The sequence below is a fragment of the Prunus mume genome, linkage group LG1 (genome assembly GCF_029339155.1).
Source record: "Prunus mume cultivar Tortuosa linkage group LG1, ASM2933915v1, whole genome shotgun sequence".
NCBI classification, from domain to species: Eukaryota; Viridiplantae; Streptophyta; class Magnoliopsida; order Rosales; family Rosaceae; genus Prunus; species Prunus mume.
Genome location: NC_142698.1, coordinates 19,333,379 through 19,351,791, shown reverse-complemented (window position 1 = coordinate 19,351,791; position 18,413 = coordinate 19,333,379). Strand labels below are relative to the sequence as shown.

Sequence of the window (18,413 nt, the reverse complement as noted above, 5' to 3'; positions counted from 1 at the left end):
AAAAATGTATATATGAGAGTCATAAGATATATGAATTGATATAAAGCAGAGGGTTGAAATAAAAACACAATTAGGTTATGTTTTAGTATATGGGCGGCCGCCTAGGCCAATTTTTCAAACACTGGTAGTAAACAGAAGGAATGCTTTCAAAATGAATCATTCTATTAACAATTTTAATTACAACGTTGACAAAAGGAAATACAATGAGGATTTCCAATCACAGTACAATGAAAAATGGTGGTTGAGAAGGAAAAATGTTGCCTCTTCTCAAGCCACAACTATTTCCTCTATAACTGGCTTACATCTCTTATGCCAAAAAGCTAAAAAACAAAAACCATGTGACATGAGGACAAGGAAGACCATATTGCACTACAGACAAACATTGAATCTCACTGTGAATAGGAGGGCTTTTACCTCAGAGCCAAAAAAATTTGTATTGGTTCTACAACTGTCTATTCCTCGGAAATCTATGCTGCTCCACTTAAAAGAGCAGTTCCTGATACATTCCCACCTTCAAGAAAGCTGCCGGATTGTAGCTGGAAAGAAGGAAGATAAGGGAAAAAAAAATACGAGAGAGAGAGAGATGCCCAGTTCATAAGTACATAATGAGAGGTATATAGGTTACAGATGAAATGAATTTATTGCTCAGAGTAGTTTTGTAGATTTACTTTCTTCTTCTAATTAATGATAGTAGGGCTACTTCTAACTACAAAATTGACAGATAAAACTTCATACAATAAGCAAAAAGGGAATTCAAATTTTGGCACCAATAACAGCATATAACTACTCAGTACTGACAGATAAAATACCTCTCTATCATGAGATCCAGAAAGAAAAAAGGGCTCTTTTTCCCGAACACCACCATTGTCTTCAAAAATTCTTTGCAAATCCTGCCAATACCAAGAAGAGTGGATCTCAATATTAAATAATAAATAAATGTCGTTTGTAGTTTGCCGATATCAGCCAACTAAGTCAATCAACATGGATAGATGGACATTAAAGTTATTGGATAAAAGAGGACGTGTAAAGGTACCAGTCAAATTAAGAGATGTGCCAATTCAAAATCAAGATTTTTTTACCTTTGCAGTCAAGATTTCAAATTCCAGTAACTCCTCAACTATCTTTTCAAGAACTCGACAATTTTTGTGGAGCATTTCTTGCGCTTTATAATATGCTAAATCATATATCTTTGGGATAAGAAGACACTATTAGATAAGCTGCATCAACCAATATTTCACTAATTGATTAGTAAGAAATACGAGTAATAGTCCTTCATACCTTTTCAACTTTAGCTGCCATGTCATACTCATGGTTATTCCCCATGCTTAAAGCAGTAGCCTGTGCCAATGAGAACGTGCAATCTATCACTAAACAAGAAGCCTATTGAACCCTTAAACCAGATAGAAACAACTAAGGGTGAAATTTGAAGTGCAAAGAAAACATTGCTACTTGCTACCTCATTCTAACAAGATTGGCAAGGAACTGTCCCACGTCCATAACAATAACTTCCCCAAGTATCACAATTAAATGTATTTTAAAAGGAAAAAACAGTTCCTTTATAAGAAATGCAAGCTAAAAGAAATACATTTTTAGATGAATAAACAAGATTTGTCAACCAAACTGCACAAGGCAGAAGAGTAGAACAGCAGCAGAGCTAGCTCTGACAGCAAAAACAATATCCGAAGTTCAGAACTAACAAACTTACCTATGCAGGATGGTAGCCCTCCATTATCATAAAAGAATAAGAAATATAATGTACACAGTACTGGGCGACACATGAGAAATATCTATTTCTTTATCACATGACCAAATTTTGAATGTAAAGACAGAAGAATACCGCATTAGTGTGATAATATATTGCAGGACTATCATCAGGCCCCCAACCATACTGAATGACCATCCGTGTAGCAATCTGTTGCAAAAAGGGGAGGGGGAAAACAGAAAAGCAGTTATGGTTGCATATCCTCAAGATATTTTTTTGCTTCTTATAGATAAAGATCAAGCATAGAAAAGAATCAACCTCCTGTGACTGAGTTAACTCTGAAGAAGAAAGAAAGTTCTCTTCCCCAAAAGGTAGTAGCATTTGTGCTGCAACATGTGAACCGAAACAAAATACAAGCTTCTTTTCAAGATATGATCTTGATTCAGAATTCGCATTCACGGATCCTTCATTTCTCACCTTGGTTATTTTTGTACATCCGATTCCCTGTAAAAAGAGGCTCAAATTTCTCCAGTGTTTTCCCAGGTTATGTTCCATAAATAATTATTGTCAACATGATCTACCCACAAAACTTATAAATTGAACACGTTTGATAGTTTTTAACCTTTAGAGATCTAAATACATAATGACATAGAGGACAAACCTGCCAAGACAATGGCTCCAGCCATATATTATCTACAACATCAAAGTTTGGCAATAGAAGGGCAATGAGACCTCGACCTGCAGCCCAAACCGCATGTGGGAACTTGGTATCCATTGTCCACTGGAGAATTAATGAACTTATATTAAATCACTCTTGAAACAAAAGAAACTACGGTTCCATCATGATTGTACGCATGTAAAATCCTGAAGTAAATAGAACTGAAAACTTACATGTATTTTAAGTTTAACAATAATAAAGATAAACAATGAATAGAAATCACAATTTTTTTTTTCCCAAAGCATGAAAACTAGAAAACTCTTGAGGTACAAATACATCATTAGGACTTGAATCCAAGATTATTCTTACTACTTTCGATTTAAAAAGCACAACCTGACCTAGGATAACTACAAAGTTGCAACAATTAAGCAAAGCAAGTCAAGGAAGGAACCCCAAAGTTAACTAGGTAATATAACCACTTCAGCCCACAAACTGTTAGTATATTCAAATTCAAACATCTAATTTCTTTCTCTGTGCCATGACAACCGAGTAGGATAAATTATTTAAAGCAGTGAAAAGTTTTAAGAAAGAAAAGTACAGTAGTATTTCCTCAAGCTATTCACAGCTAATTGATGAAAAGAAATCTTGAAATAATTAATAGAACACTTGCAGTAATAACTAGTTACCTCAAGAGGAGGGTTTAGAAGTTCTATTCCATTGGTTATCTGACCATATGGCTCCATCAGATCAACCACACTCTCTAGATCTTCTTTAGTCAACGTTAGCCCTAGATGATTCACCAGCATTTTACTTAGCTTCTTCACGATTTTGGTTTTCCGCATCCCTTCAGGAATGAAGTGCTGAAAGTCTGCAAAAGCAATAAGGACACACTCAAAATGGATAAGAAAATGACATGGATTCTTTCAAAGACAATGAGACAACTGTATCAATTGTTTCTTACCACAAACCAACTACAGTAGCTCATAAGTTCATCTGTGTCAAGAAACTTGCTCCTAAAAGCACTACCTTCCAAGGATGCAGGCACCAGCTTTAATTCTATAGGTCGTAAAAGAGCTGTCTTTTCAGCAACCTGAAGGCGGAGAATGTTGTGAAGTACAAATTTCTAGAAAAGCTTTTAAGAATAAATATAATGACATATAATGAAGGTATACATGTTATATTATGATTGAGTAATATAGCTTATAGATAGAAAAAGTAGAGACGGAGTATATTTCAGAAAATAATTACAAAACTTATCAACTCCTACAAGCAACAAGAAAACCCAAAAATGAAAATCATTTGGGTAAGTAAGGGACTAAAAGATTTAAGCAATGACGTCAACAGCTCAAATGCTCATATTGAGGACATATATGGTATCACAACTCAGTAAGAAAACAGAGAGCAATAGAAACCATCCACACACATTTGTGTACTGTCAGGTTACAAACCCACACAAGGAACTCATCAACCTCAAAACAGCTTTAGTGTGAAAACAAATAGGATAAGAAACTGATTCAGCAATTACCTTTCTCCAGTCTACAAAATCAATGAGTTCATTATCCATTGTTTCTTTTGCAGCAATATGTAATATCTTCTCTCTTTCTGCTTGAGTTGGCCTTTGAAGATGAAATACTCTATCCATGCGGCCAGGCCGCTGTAAGGCCTCATCAATTTGCTTAAGATTTCCAGTAGTAGCCATCAATACAACCCCATCTTGTTTCTCAAACCTGCATCAAGGGTAGAATACATTGCAGATCATTTCTAACACCACTACTAACACAGACAGACAAAGGAGATGGAAAGTAACAACACCTCTGATATGTTATTCAGTTACTATTAGCTAAAATGACATCAAGTATTATCTATACATACAAAAAGGATACTCGGCTCTACACAAAATACCCATTACCTCAAGAATCATATATGGCCAAAGAAAGGCCCATAAAAGAATCTTATTCAAGGATTGTTAGTCCAATAAACAGAAGAAGAGCTGAGGGTTACCCGTCAAGTTCCACAAGCAGTTGATTAATAAAAGCTTCGTGATCTTGATTTTTAGTGTGAATAAATTTTCCACGAACACCAGCAAAGAGGTCAAAATCCTCCACAAATATGATTACAGGTGCCTAGAAATGGCATAAACTGGCTCAGCAAAAGATACAGACATAGAAAGGTAAAGGAACTTATTTCTTTCATAATTCACATAAAGTAACTCAGCAAGGTAGATAGCTAGCTACCAGTTCTCTTGCAGTTTGAAACAGCTCCCTGACATTTGACGCACTTTGCCCAACCCACAGTCCAGCCTCCAACTCTTGAGCTTTAATGTTAACAACAGGAACCTTAGCTTGAGCAGCTATAGCCAGTGCTAGAGATGTCTTTCCTGTTCCCCTCTCACCTACAATCAGAACTCCCTGCAATATAAAGAATAAACGATTTCAGAAGCTGATCAACCCATTAAATTAGTATCCACAGCGGCAACTAGCAGAAGTCTAACGTATGTACTTGAGATGGATCCTATGCTGACTAATTGAACAAGGATCAATATATGCTCATAGCACAAGCTAACATTCGAATATCATGTATTTTGCATGCAGCATAACTTTCACGCTGAAAAATTCTCAAACGAAGTTTGAAAAGCAAATTACCTATAATAGTTTATGAAAGTAAATTATGTACGGATACCCAATAGTTTATACTGGAAATATCTAAAATTATATTGGCAATAACATACCCGAGGTGCACGGGCCCCCATTTCTTGAAATGCACCAGGATTTTTCAGAAATGCCACAACTTCATTGATTTCCTCTTTCATAGATTCAATACTAGCAAAGTCCTCCAATGGTATTGGTGGATTCTTCACCCTCTGCAACCAGCCGTTGATCTCACAATTTAATTTCTCAAAATTCATCTAGTTACAAAGTACAGAAGAATTTTAAGTTCCAATATGAACCTTCATTTGGTCGAAAGCCCGTGTTATGGGATCAACACCAGCCTTTTTGTTGCCTTTAATTTTCCTCACCCGATAATTAAGATAGAATTTCTGCGAGAGATGAGCAAAAGAGAGGATCAATTAAAAGATGCAAACTCATGCAGCTAAACAATATGGCAAGAGATCTAGATATGAATATCACTTACATGCTAAGGAATAAGAAACCAAAAAGGCTGTTTAAAAATATAAAAAAAAGTATCGATTATCAATGGCCACCTAAGTTCCAGTATCCCATCTTCTTTCACAATCTAAAAAAACAGAGGATATATAGAAACTACTCACAGCCTCAAAAGAATCTGATACTAAAATTATTTTAACAAATTTGCTAGACCATTTAATAGCATGCCCGCACATATAAATTCGATATGAAAAATACATTCAACTCATTGAAATATTATAGAACACTAAAGTTCACAGAGTAATTACAATACAGCATTGCAAGTCATTACGATCATTAAAATTGCTAGAGTTCTAGCCATAAGAAATATATATAGCTTAACCTCAAAAAAAGCAAAGTAAGATAACAATGGAAATGTCAAGAAAGAATAGTACAATGCTCCAAAGCACAAGCAACAGTTTGATTGTCATCAGCTTCAAATATAAAGTTGTCAATAGAAAAAGGAAGAAGGCAATACCACTTTCTTCAACTTCTGCATGTTTGGATCTCTGCGTAATGGCCCATAACCAAGAAGTCTGGGAATTTTTCTCTTCATAAAACGGAAGAGATGAAAACAAACATATCCGTATATCACACTTCTAATGAGAAACCAAAAATACCATTGGATGTCATCCGTTCTTCTAGATTTATAATTCATTTCTGCCTCAGATTGCCATTTCAAGTACCAAGTTGAGGCAACGGCTTGATCAATTTCTTCAGGCCATGCCATCCCCAACTGTATCCTTACCTGTTATAAGAAACAGGGATAGAACTTAAAACAACAATAATAACGACCTTAGTAAAACTAAGTATCTGAACTGGTGAGCTATGAACATACAGAGTAGGGGAGTATAAGCTCCACAATGGGAAACACTATTGTCATCATTATGTCATCATTTATATTTCTGAATTTCTGAATAGTCCAATCTCTTGAATATGATACTACTCTTGTTTTCCACAATGCATTAAAGCATTGATGAGACAGTCTTAGGGTCAAGAGAAACTGTTGACGGAAATCCAACTCAGACAAAGGGATCCACATCAGGTGAACAGCAGTTGGAATACCACAGGCAATCATTTTCATGTACAGGCCATCAAACCCTCCAAAATCTTCAAATAGCATTTCATATTCCTGAATGAGAATTTAAAGATTAGAAACATAATGACAATAACAAACAGCAGGAAATTGAACAAACTATGCACATGCCTTACCTTAATGTCAACATAATATTCCTTATCATCACCCTTGAGTGCAATATACATGGCAGCCCAATCGTGCCTAATTCGGGCATGCTCCACCAGTTTCTTTGACACGGCAAAAGGAATAGCCACTGGATCCATTTCCCACCTATTTTTTTCCTCATTGTGCCACGTCTTTGACACCACCCTATCTCGGTCCAGAAGAATAAGTTCCTGCAATCAACATTTGATATATGGCAGATAAAATAGGTCTATCGAACTATTCCATATAACTTCATACTAAAGTAATCAACCTTTATGTTAGCTCACAACCATTTAAAACAAAGATTGACAATAAAGATAAGGATGCAAAAGTTACCTGTCTCTGGGCCACATACTGTTTACCAAAATCAACATTTTCTAATAGATTTCTTTTGAGGTCTGCTTTAGCTTCTTCACGCCACTTCTTCCACCCATGGTACAAATGGAGGCCAACAGCTTTTGGAGCAACAACCTCCTTATCTCCAAACATCCACTTCAACTCAACTTCTGGAAATCCCTTCACCACCTCATCCTCTGGTGTTTTTACAAGAAAACGTCTTTCGCTGCCAAACTTCTTCATATTTTTCCTTATTTGAGCCTCAGTCTTTTTCTGCAGCTCCCTTGAATCTTGAAGACCTTGTTTTATACGTTGAGCAAAATCAGTCGAATAAAAGAGAGGTCCCAAATCATCAACTTCCAAAACATTTGGCAGAATCATTTGCTCCAAATGTTTTCTTTGCGCATTTTCCAAATCTTTCTGTATATCAGATTTAGAAAGCTTGGTAACCGGGTCTTTTGGCACACTGCAACCACACAACAATTTATACTCACACAACAATTTTGGTTACTAAATTTTCTTCTTCTTCTTTTTCCAAAAGATATTGCATGCAAAGTTGAAGAACAAGCATCATATCATTGCAAAATGATAAAAATTAAAGTAGTGATTCATTTATCAAAACCACCTACTGTAAATGACTATTCATATATAGCAAAGCATTATGCATACAGAGTCTACAGAAAGTAAGTTGGCAGCAGTATATAAAGTGAAATATCAACGTAACTTGGATAGAGTTGATCACTTTCAACATCATATCTCACCAAAAATAAAAATTCTTTATATGACTTTCAGTCCTATTCAAAATCATGAACACACATATGATCGTGCAATAAATACCTCTCAGTCCCCTTCCTCCTCATTTGGCGGGTAAAACTCTGAACCAATTGCTCGCATTCCCTTTCAATAAAACAAAGCTCCCTCACTCCGAAACTCATTGCTGATGTCTCTCTCCTCAAAATACGATCCTCAATCTCTCCAACTCTCTTCCAAACCTCATTATACTCCTCCTCTAATCTTCCCAACCTCCCCTCCGCCCTCTCCTTCACCTTCTCCTTACCTACATTGCCCACCAACTTATCCAAATCCCTCTTCACCTTCACCACCTCGGCGAAAACATCATCAGACCGCTTCACCAGCACCTGTTTGTCTCTCCTCAGCTCCCTTAGCTCCCCATCGAGACTATCCAATATCTCCTCTTGTAACTCCTCTTTCTTTTCTCTCACCGCCTTCCATGCTGCCTCGACGACCTTCACATCCCCATTTCCTCTTCTAACCTCCTCCATACTCTTAAGCAACACAGACACCGTCTCCAGCAACCTCTTCGTGTACTTTGAATACTCATGACCCTTTGAATTTACCTCCTTATCCAAAACCGCCTCTGAAACCACCGGAGCAGCGATGGCACGAACCGTCCGAAACGGAGCAAAACCGATTGCGAAACAGAAGAGCGCCAACACTAACTGCCTCGCAATGCATTCGGCGGAAAGAAGTGGCTTTGTTCTTCCTTCGAGCTTCTGGAAGCTTCTCGAAAGCTGAAGGAGCGGGGATTGTACGGAATTGGGATTGGATTTCGGGGGCTGTTGGGGAATTTGGAAGCGAATGTTTGGATTCTGATACGGCGGTTTGTGGTGAAAATTGAGAAGGGAGGATTTCGAAGTGGGGCGAAACAGTTGGGAAGGGGACGCAAGGCGAGAATGGTGTCCATGAAGACAAGTGAAGGACCAGCGACTACGGAGAAGGAGTGTTCCAGCTGAAGCTAGCCATTGTTATTGTCGTTCCCTTTCCAAAATTCTAATGGATTAACCAGAACTCAGAGCAAGCTGAAGGTGAAGTGAACTGAAAAGGGTTTAAAGTTGGGTTTCAGGTCTTGATCCAATTCTTGGCGGTCAATGGCCCAAAAATCTTGTGTTAGAATTTTATTGCAATTTAAGCCCAAAGTAGAAGAAGCTTTGTTCAGCCCAATATAATCAGTTTTGTCTTCCTCTCTTCTTTTCTGGTTTTTAAAGACTTAATTATAAGCAATAGTCCCTTAATTATATCCTAATTTGCATACTACATAATCATTTTAAATGGAAAACTTGACATATCTGACGGAAATGACGAATGATGCAATAGGAGATCGAATTGGCCGATAGGTGTAATGAAAATTAAGTTCAATTCAAAGACTATTGCTACAATTAGTTTAGCAATTTTGTCTTATTAAATTTCATTATAAAAAAAATATCATTATTTGTGGGTGGAATCAAGGTGAACGTGTGACAAATTCAATCTAGCCACTATCCCTTGGAAGATTATCGAATATTGGGATTTCTTTAATTATTTTTCGTAAATAATTTTTGGTCGACCATGACATAGACATAGTACTAAGTATAGGAGGCTGTTTGTTCTGTATTGATTTCCATTAAGCCAAGTCAGGTGAGGCGGCTTTAGACTTTTGATTGAGGATTCAGCCACAACTCCACGCCAAAAATCCATTGACAATATCCTCAAATGTCATATTTTATGGCTGCCTAAATTTAATGCTGCAGTTAATCTATTTAGTTAACTATAATTAACATATGACAGTGACACTGATAATGTGAAACCCAACTTGACTTAGGAGCATGAGATTATTAACATCCAAGCTTGGTGGTTAATGATATTCTGACAACCACCAAAAAGGTGGTTAAGGTGGTTGATGATAACTTGAAAAACAAACTATTTTTTTTTTCTTTAGTAAATTACAGAAATACACCTCTTAAAAAATGAAATACATTTTTTGGTTTGGTAAAATTAAATAAATTGGAGCGTGGTCACAACCTCGACAAAATGGAGAGTGAGGTGCGAATGATGAGTCACGAGCGAGGACTGTTCACCGCTTTCCTTATCGAATTGGAGGGAGACAATTATTGGTGGTGGCTTTGGCTTCCCAAATGAAGGAAGAAAGCTTGAAACAAAGCCCACCTTCCAATTTCCAAATAGAAAATTGTACGCAAAGCAGACAAAAACAACTTCGTTTCCCTTCTTTTCCTTTTTCTTCTTTCTCTTTCTCTCTCAGCTTCCTCTCTATTCACTCAACCTCTTTTCAAGTCTCTCTGTCCTCACGGTTTCTGTGCTCTCTTCCCTTGCACAACACAAATTATTCAAGTTTCAAACATAAATTGGCTGATTGAGTGAGTGGGAGAGGGAAGAGCTTTCTTTCTTTCCTTCTTTCTCTTTTAAATTGTCTTCAGCCTTGAGGGTTTGGTTAGTAAATATGGGCAGAGGAATTTGAGAGACTGAGGACCATAATTGATCTTGAAGACAAATACTTTTGTGGGTTGTTGAATTTGTGAGAGTTGGCAGACCTTATTTATAGCTAAGATGTTTGGGTGTGAATCTTGGTGTTGGAGCAGTGAGTTTGACTATGAGTTGTATGATTACTCTGAGCCACAGCCCTTCTCTCTGCCTTCACCTCTCCCACACTGGCCTCAAGGTATGCCACCAAGTTCCTTTCTTTCCTCAACTTACACAGTTATATGTTGCAATTTGTTTCCTTATTTATTTATTTATTATTCTTTCAAGAAATGAAGGTTTCTATTTTTTGAAGAAGAATTATTTGCATTCAGATGGCTTCATGAGCTTTGCTAAGATTGTATTTGTCTTGATTTCTTTCATCTTCTGTTTTTTTTTTTAATTTTTTTTGTGGGGGGTTATCAGAATATGTTCTGCATATGCTTGTTCTCTCTTTTTCTTTTTTCTTTATTTGGTGGTCCTTAGTTTGTTGTCTTTGTTTTGAGTAAATAATGGCCTTTTGGTATTTCCCAGAAGCTACCGGCCGTGGTCGGTGGCAACTTGAGGTCCACATATTGGAAAACCTGCCCCATCCACTCAAACATTCCAGAAAGAAGAGAAACAACTCATCTTAGAACAATTGAAATTTTGAATGAGTCTGATTCACTGTGTTTATGCTTTTCACCTTCATGCCAGTAAAAAAATAAAACAATGAAATGAACGAACTTGATGGTCAACAAATTCCTGAAATGCCTTCAAAGTTGGAGTTTTTGGAATTTGAAAGTTTCCATATTCTTCCTTAGTCGCATGTAAAAGTTTGAAGTTTGTCTCTAAATTTAACTTCATTGTAGGAGCTCAATTTCAAGTTCTTTATACGCTTTTTATTGCAAATGGTCCCTATGGTTAGTGAAATTATCACTTTTCGCCCTTAATGTTTTTTTTGTGACATTAATGGTCTCTCTACATCAAATTGGTCTCTACCATTAGTTTCCGTCAAATTTTCTGTTAAAGTGCTGACATGGCAGATGTATGGAGCCCACACATCCAATTATATAAAGCCAAGTGGATTTTGATGAATAAAATATACCATAAATAAATAAAAATAGATAAAGGAGATTAAAATTTCAATTTTAAAAAATAAAATAAAAATTGCAGCCATCTCTCTCTCCCTTCCACGAACCAAATCACCCCTCAACCCCAGCCCCAACCACAACCCACCCCACCCCAACACCCAAATCCCATACCCAAGTGTTTTAAATTTAAAGTTTGAATTTTTTTTTTTGGTAGGGAAACCATTGGCAGTGTAAGAGCCCTTTCTTCTGCTCTCACTCAACTCAATGCCCGTGACCAATTTTGCATTTGATGCCATCTTCTTTTCTTGATTATTTCTTGAGAGAGAGAGTGTCGTGTTGCGGCTCTGGAGAGAGAACATAGAAAAAAAGGGCAGAGGGGGAGAGAGAGAAGAGGGGGAGACGGAGGGGAGGAGAGGGGGCAGGGATGGATGGCTTCATATAATTGTATGTATGGGCTCCACATATGGCCATGTCAATACTCTAACAAAAAATTTGACGGAAGCTAACGGTAGGGACCAATTTGATGTATAGAGAGTAACTTTAAGGACCATTAATGTCACAAAAAAACATTAAGGATGAAAGGTGATAATTTCGTTAACCTCAGGGATCATTTGCGATAAAAAGCCTTCTTTATAAAATGATGTTTTGTGTGAACTCAGGCCCAAAGGGGAAGGAAAAACTCTCTCTCTCTCTCTCTCTCTCTATATTTGAGGATCCTCAAATAAGTTGTAGGGCCCACTCTACTCCGTTTTGTATTTCAAATAAGCTTATTTGAGGGACATTGTTGTAGGGCCCACTGCGTCTGTATTCGTCATTATAAATATTAACTTATCATTATGAGCCCATTTTCTGACAAAAGTGCACTGTCATTTCTTCAGGCAGAGGTTTTGCTACTGGAAGAATGTGCCTAGGAGAAATTGAAGTTATCCAGATCACCAAGTTTGAGAGCATCTGGAGCTGTAATCTGTTGCATGGAAAATCAAAAGGTGTCACATTTTACAGACCTGCAGGGATCCCTGATGACTTCTTTTGCCTCGGTTACTACTGCCAGCCCAATGACCAGCCTTTGAGAGGGTATGTTCTTGTGGCTCGTGACACGGTTGCCACAAGGCTGGAAGATGGTTGTACCCAAGACTTAGTATTAGAGTTACCAGCTTTAAGAAAGCCCGTTAACTACTCATTAGTCTGGAATGCGGACTCAAATAAAAATGGGTGTGGTTATATTTGGTTGCCAAACCCACCTGTGGGTTATAAGGCCATGGGCTTTGTGGTCACTGACAACTCTGAGGAGCCCAGACCTGAAGAAGTGAGATGCGTACGAGAAGATCTTACAGAGGCTTGTGAAACACATGATCGGGTACTTGCTATGGATTCAAAGTTGTCTGAGGACAAATTTCAGGTGTGGAACACAAGACCCTGCAAACGGGGTATGTTGTGTAGTGGTGTTTCAGTTGGTACATTCTTTTGCAGTACCTACCTGGATTCTGATGATGAACTAGAAGTTGCGTGCTTGAAGAATATTGATTCGTCCCTACATGCAATGCCAAATCTGAACCAGATTCATGCACTCATTGAGCACTATGGCCCCACAGTATTCTTCCATCCTGATGAGGTTTATTTGCCATCATCAGTGCAATGGTTTTTCAAAAATGGGGCACTTTTGTACCATGAAGACTCTGGGAATGGTGAACCTATTGATTACAGAGGCTCCAATTTGCCTAGTGGAGGGGAAAATGATAGTGATTTTTGGATAGATTTGCCAAATGACGATGATGCTAGAAATCATCTCAAGGGCGGAAACATAGAGAGCGCAGAGCTATATGTTCATGTAAAACCGGCTCTAGGGGGAACTTTTAGTGATATTGCTATGTGGGTGTTCTGTCCTTTCAACGGACCAGCCACCATTAAGATTGGTTTAGTAAGTATTGCAATGAACAAGATAGGGCAACATGTTGGTGACTGGGAACACTTCACTCTACGAGTGAGCAACTTCACAGGAGAACTCTGGCAAGCGTATTTCTCAGAGCACAGTGGTGGTAGATGGGTGGATGCTTCTGACTTAGAGTTCATTGAAGGGAATAAGCCAATTGTTTATTCTTCAAAATATGGTCATAGTAGCTACCCCCATCCTGGAACCTACCTTCAGGGGTCATCGAAGTTTGACATTGGAGTGAGGAATGATGCTGCTCGGAGCAAGTTTTATATTGATTCGAGCACCAAGTATCAAATTGTGGCAGCTGAGTACCTTGGTGATGGTGTTATTTCGGAACCATGTTGGTTGCAGTATATGAGTGACTGGGGTCCTACCATTGTGTATGATTCTCGATCGGAACTAGATAAGTTGATTGATCGTCTTCCATTCTTTGTTCGATTCTCAGTGGAGAACCTATTTGATTTGTTTCCTACTCAACTCTATGGAGAGGAAGGGCCAACTGGCCCTAAGGAAAAGGACAATTGGTTAGGAGATGAAAGATGCTAATGATTTTCTTTCCTTGGTTTTCTTTGGGTAACCATGCAAGAAGTTTTTGCATCTTCTAGGTTGTCACAGTCCCTTTAACCTTCAAGGGTTTGGGAAAGTAGGATAATATTGCAAGATATTGAGGTGGTGGATGCACTTTCTGTTTGAAATGTCAATTACATGTGAATGCAGCAGACTTGAGACTACTTAACAGTCATAGGGTGTGGTATATTATTATTCACTGCAGCCGAGTTTCCTAGAAGAAAATTGAGCAAAATTGCATTATTGGTATGAAAAGTTTGAGCAAGTTCAAGCAATCTGCATTTGCCCTTGGGCAGACAATAACTTAAATCCAATGTATAGTTTCATCCCATACAATGCAGCACGCTGCATGCAGAATAAACATTCTTAAAGAAATCCCTGCACAATTTTTTTCTTTGTTTAATACAAATGCTGAAGCTCAGGTCTTGATTTCATAGTTGTACCTCCTACCAGCATAGAAAGGGAGGCCACAAAAACAAACGGAGTGGGATATTCAAAAATGCCCTGGATGTTTTTTGTCATGTTAGTAGGGTAGAAATGATATGGTCTATTTTGCGATTTTCGCCAATTTAAACCAAGGTCGTTTGCCTTAGCTGAAAACAATTGTCATTGCAAGGAGTTTGAGTGCTAAGAGTATTTATCGTTGCACTAGAGGCTCTAAGTTCAATTCTTGCTTCTCCGAGTATCGTTGGTATTTTTTTCTTCTCTTTTTAAATTTTTTTTAGAAAAATGATTAAAATGTTCTCTTTACACAATGTGTTGTCTTTTTTGGTTTTGGGGGGAGGGCTGGTCGGTTAGCTTGAAATAAACTGTGAAGCGGTCTTTTTTCATAAAAGCCAATAGTCTAGGCAATGACCTCAACCATCAAAACCCATTAGCTTTACAAAAACGCAGACCTATTCGGAATCCAAAACCCATTGGCCTATGTGGACTTCCTCAGCAAATACTTTTCTCTCGCATTCAGCCTTTCCCATATAAATATGATAGACACGTCACCCTCGTATAAATACCCCACCAAAAATCACGTTCTTAGTTTTCACGGCATTGACAGAAACTCATTCTCTCTCGCCGTGTCTGTGCCAAGGGTAACATTCTCTCTCTCTGCCCTGTCAGTGCCTAGGCTTTCAACAACTACCCAAACATTCTCTCTGTCTGTGCGTAGGCTAGGGATTGAACAAGTATCCAAAAAATTAGCTATGATGACAAACAAGGTCAACATGGAGGAGATAATAGCCCATAACATGAAGGTCGCCAGGTCTGACTGCCCATATGATTTGAGGGTTCTCCGTAAGCCCATTGATAGACGCACGAGTATCTTTCTCTCTTCTTCTCATTCTTCCTTTTTGTTGCTATTCTCTTCAATTTACTGAAAATAAAATTTCGTTTTCTTATTTTGTTCTAGTAATGATTATGAGATTGATGGATGAAATTAATAGTCTAGTTTTAATCGCTAAATGAAAGTAAATCTAAAACCCTGATTAAGCATTAAGTTAATAATTATGCTAATATTCTCATGCATCATTGCTTTACTCATTTCCACAATAGTTTTATTTTTTCTCTCAGCTACCCCATTTTGCTGAGGTGAATAGGCTACAGTTAACTGCCTTTCCAATCCTATATGCTCACAAAACTTCAAAAATTCAGTTGAGGTGTATTCCCCACCTCTGTTACTTCTAAGTCTTTTAATCTTGTATCCACTCTGTAATTCCACCATGGAGCTCTAGTGGCATGCTTGCTCTCCACGCCTTCTCTTTATCGAATGCCTCTCTATGTGATTTTCCCATTGCACAACCTTGACACACCTTCTCTAAGTCACCAATTTCTGGCAGTCCAGACACCCATTCTTTCTGTTGTAACATTCTCAAGTTAGGAAGATTTAGATGACCATATCTTCTATGCCAACACCATGTAGTTTCTTTAATTGTTGCCTTCATAGCTACTGCATTTGCATACTGAAGGGGGAGAGGAAAACATCTATTTCCAGTCATTGGAACCTTAGTCACAAGGTGTTTCAGTGACTTGTCATCATATATCTCCACTATAGAATCACCAAAGAGCAAGAAATATCCATGCTCAATCATCTGTCCAACACTAAGCAGATTCTCATCCAACCCTGGTACAAGCATGACTTCCTTTATATGCCTTGGTCCAGATTTCGTTTCAATCACTAGAGTGCCTTTACCAGTGGCTTGAACAAGATCTCCAGTTCCCATCTTCACTTTTGCAGTGACATTGGTGTCTATATCAATGAGCAAAGATTCATGTGAGGTCATATGGTTGCTACAAGCACTATCCACATACCACACACTATTGTTCTTGATTACAAAGGCAGCATGACAAGCATAGAACATTGTCCCTTCTTCCTCCAAATGTTTTGCATAATGAGCTGCCTAAGGTGTTTTCCCATTGCAATCCTTTGCCAAGTGACCAAACCTTTCACACTTATAGCATTTAGGTTTGCCTTTAAACCAACAAACACCATAATGCAATTTATCATAGATTTTGCAAGGACCCTTAGCTCCTTCATTCTGATTTTCCTTTTTGAAAGTATTTCCAGACCTCCCCTTCCATTTCTTCTTGTTTTGCAATTTCCAATTCTTCTTGGACTTAGAACTCCCATCTTGTGCAACATTTGACTGCTCTTTGGGGTTCACACTTAGGCTAGAGAAAGCCTTTTCTGTCAGTTTCTCAGTGTGCCTTTGCAACCGTTGTTCATGGGATTTCAAAGAGCCAATAACCTCCTGAATTCCTATAGTCTCTTTGTCTTTAGTCTCCTTTATCACCTCTGCAATATAATCATATTCTCTAGATAAACTAATCAAAAGTTTCTGTATGATTCTTTGATCAGAAATATCCTCTCCATAAGACTTCATTTGATTTAGAAGCTCAAGCAATTTGGTTATATACCCAGATAGAGACTCATCATCTTGCATATGAGTATTTTCAAAATCCCTTCTAAGTGCTTGCAATTTTATAGATCGTACCATCTTATCTCCTCGAAATTCCTGTTGCAAAATCTCCCAAGTTGCTTTGGCAGATTCTTGTAGAGTGATTCTAGGAAAAATTTCATCAGAGACTACATTCTGAATCAAACCCAACACCTTAGCATGCTTTGCTACATTTTCCTCCAGTGCAAGCTTCTGAGCTGTAGTCAAAGCTTCACTATCCTCCTTCTTCACTGGTTGTTCAAACCCAAATTCTACCATATCCCAAAGCTTGTGAGATTTGAAAATCGTACACATCTTGATTCTCCAAAAATCGTAGTTGTTGCCATTGAAAATGGGAGCACGAAGCTCACTCATTCCAGATCCAGCCATATGAGACCAAACCCACGAGATAGAGGTTATCTGCGTTGGATTTCTCGATTCCAATTCCGATTTCACGATGCCCAGATGCAGAGTCGAACCTAGGCTCCAGATCAGCTCACACAAAATCAGATGAATTGAAGAAAACAGAAAAATACAGAGAAAGAATGGATTGGCTACTCAGTAATGCTCAAAGGTTCGTTGCTATGCACAAAACATGGCAGTGGACAGTACTCTCATTTCTAACGGAACCATTCCTTTTTACAATGCTGAGAATGTGATCTCAGCCTTACAATTGATCCAGCAATGTAAGCTGGACACTTGTCTTAAATCTGAGTCATATAAGTTTCATCCAACCAAAATATTACATCTGTAAAATAAAACTTAAACCAGCAGGAATTTATAATTCAACACAGTAGACCTTCTTATTCAGGCTACGTGTCAAGGAAGACCACAAGCGGCAGATATGCAGATACTCGCATCCACATTGGACTGGTCCTCAGATTTTATCAAATTGCAGTCTGAAATATCTTTCAGTGGAGCATCATCATCGCTATCTAGTATAACGGTTCGACCCCTCTTATTATCAAGGTTTAGTTCCTCATCCTCATTCAGACGCTTGGAGCCTCTTGATTCACTAGAATCAGGCACCGGAGAAGAACCATTACTCGTTATGCTTTCTTGGTCGACATTATTAGAGGTTTCCAAATCTTCAAGCACATCAGATTTCATATTTTGGCATCCTATCTCATCATCATTGTTAGAAAAAATTTCACCATGTTCATCAATTTTCCCATTTGATATACAGGTAGCAGAGTCTAGCATAGACGGAGACTGGGCCATGTTGCTTTCTATCACCCGATCAACTGGGAAAACGTCCTTCCTGCCAACATCCTGATTTGATAGCAGGAAAGAATGAATATCAATGAATGCTAAATGAATGCCTAAATGCAGGTCATACCCATGTCGTGATCAACTAGGCAAACTTCTTTCCTTCTAACATCCTAATTCGGTAACAGGAAAAAAGAAATAATGAACGTTAAATGTATGCTTATGCAGGACAACTCCACTTCTATTTTTGTTCCCTTTTTCATATAAAAGTAAGTTTACTATAATATGGCCGTCAATTCTCTCTTATTAGTAATTCTCAACAACAAATTCAAACGAAAATTACAAGATTTTCGGTACCAAAAGGCCTGTGTTAGAATACAAAAGCAGCATA

The 18,413-nt window shown here is 38.0% G+C and overlaps 3 protein-coding genes across 3 annotated transcripts; 1 reads left to right on the top strand and 2 right to left on the bottom strand.

Moving 5' to 3' along the window:
• Window positions 1-149: 149 nt before the first annotated feature.
• On the bottom strand, window positions 150-8,877 carry EMB2458 (FtsH extracellular protease family). Its single transcript, XM_089051439.1, has 19 exons — window positions 7,899-8,877; window positions 7,062-7,527; window positions 6,716-6,916; window positions 6,342-6,635; window positions 5,982-6,251; window positions 5,308-5,397; window positions 5,089-5,220; window positions 4,595-4,768; window positions 4,362-4,483; window positions 3,886-4,087; window positions 3,325-3,450; window positions 3,047-3,250; window positions 2,364-2,483; window positions 2,021-2,206; window positions 1,838-1,912; window positions 1,279-1,338; window positions 1,080-1,187; window positions 810-890; window positions 150-536 (listed from the first exon to the last, which is right to left on the bottom strand). The coding sequence occupies exons 1-19, from the start codon at window positions 8,342-8,344 to the stop codon at window positions 468-470; spliced, it is 3,426 nt and encodes a 1,141-aa protein (XP_088907565.1). The 5' UTR covers window positions 8,345-8,877; the 3' UTR covers window positions 150-467.
• Window positions 8,878-10,002: 1,125 nt separating this feature from the next.
• Window positions 10,003-14,261, top strand: LOC103318717 (hypothetical protein At1g04090). Its single transcript, XM_008220132.2, has 2 exons — window positions 10,003-10,515; window positions 12,265-14,261. The coding sequence occupies exons 1-2, from the start codon at window positions 10,404-10,406 to the stop codon at window positions 13,863-13,865; spliced, it is 1,713 nt and encodes a 570-aa protein (XP_008218354.2). The 5' UTR covers window positions 10,003-10,403; the 3' UTR covers window positions 13,866-14,261.
• Window positions 14,262-16,276: 2,015 nt separating this feature from the next.
• Window positions 16,277-17,203, bottom strand: LOC148921227 (uncharacterized). Its single transcript, XM_089048409.1, has one exon. It carries the CDS (start codon window positions 17,201-17,203, stop codon window positions 16,277-16,279), a length of 927 nt encoding a protein of 308 aa, XP_088904535.1.
• Between the last annotated feature and the right edge of the window lie 1,210 nt (window positions 17,204-18,413).

Excerpts from the sequence above, each read along its gene's own strand:
- EMB2458 (XM_089051439.1), bottom strand. The coding sequence starts at position 8,344 with ATGGAGGAGGTTAGAAGAGGAAATGGGGATGTGAAGGTCGTCGAGGCA. Across the intron at positions 5,221-5,307 it reads GGGCTTTCGACCAAATGAAG|AGGGTGAAGAATCCACCAAT; the intron begins GTTCATATTGGA and ends GGCTGGTTGCAG. Across the intron at positions 2,207-2,363 it reads TGGAGCCATTGTCTTGGCAG|GGAATCGGATGTACAAAAAT; the intron begins GTTTGTCCTCTA and ends CTCTTTTTACAG.
- LOC103318717 (XM_008220132.2), top strand. The coding sequence starts at position 10,404 with ATGTTTGGGTGTGAATCTTGGTGTTGGAGCAGTGAGTTTGACTATGAG. Across the intron at positions 10,516-12,264 it reads TCTCCCACACTGGCCTCAAG|GCAGAGGTTTTGCTACTGGA; the intron begins GTATGCCACCAA and ends TCATTTCTTCAG.
- LOC148921227 (XM_089048409.1), bottom strand. The coding sequence starts at position 17,203 with ATGGCTGGATCTGGAATGAGTGAGCTTCGTGCTCCCATTTTCAATGGC.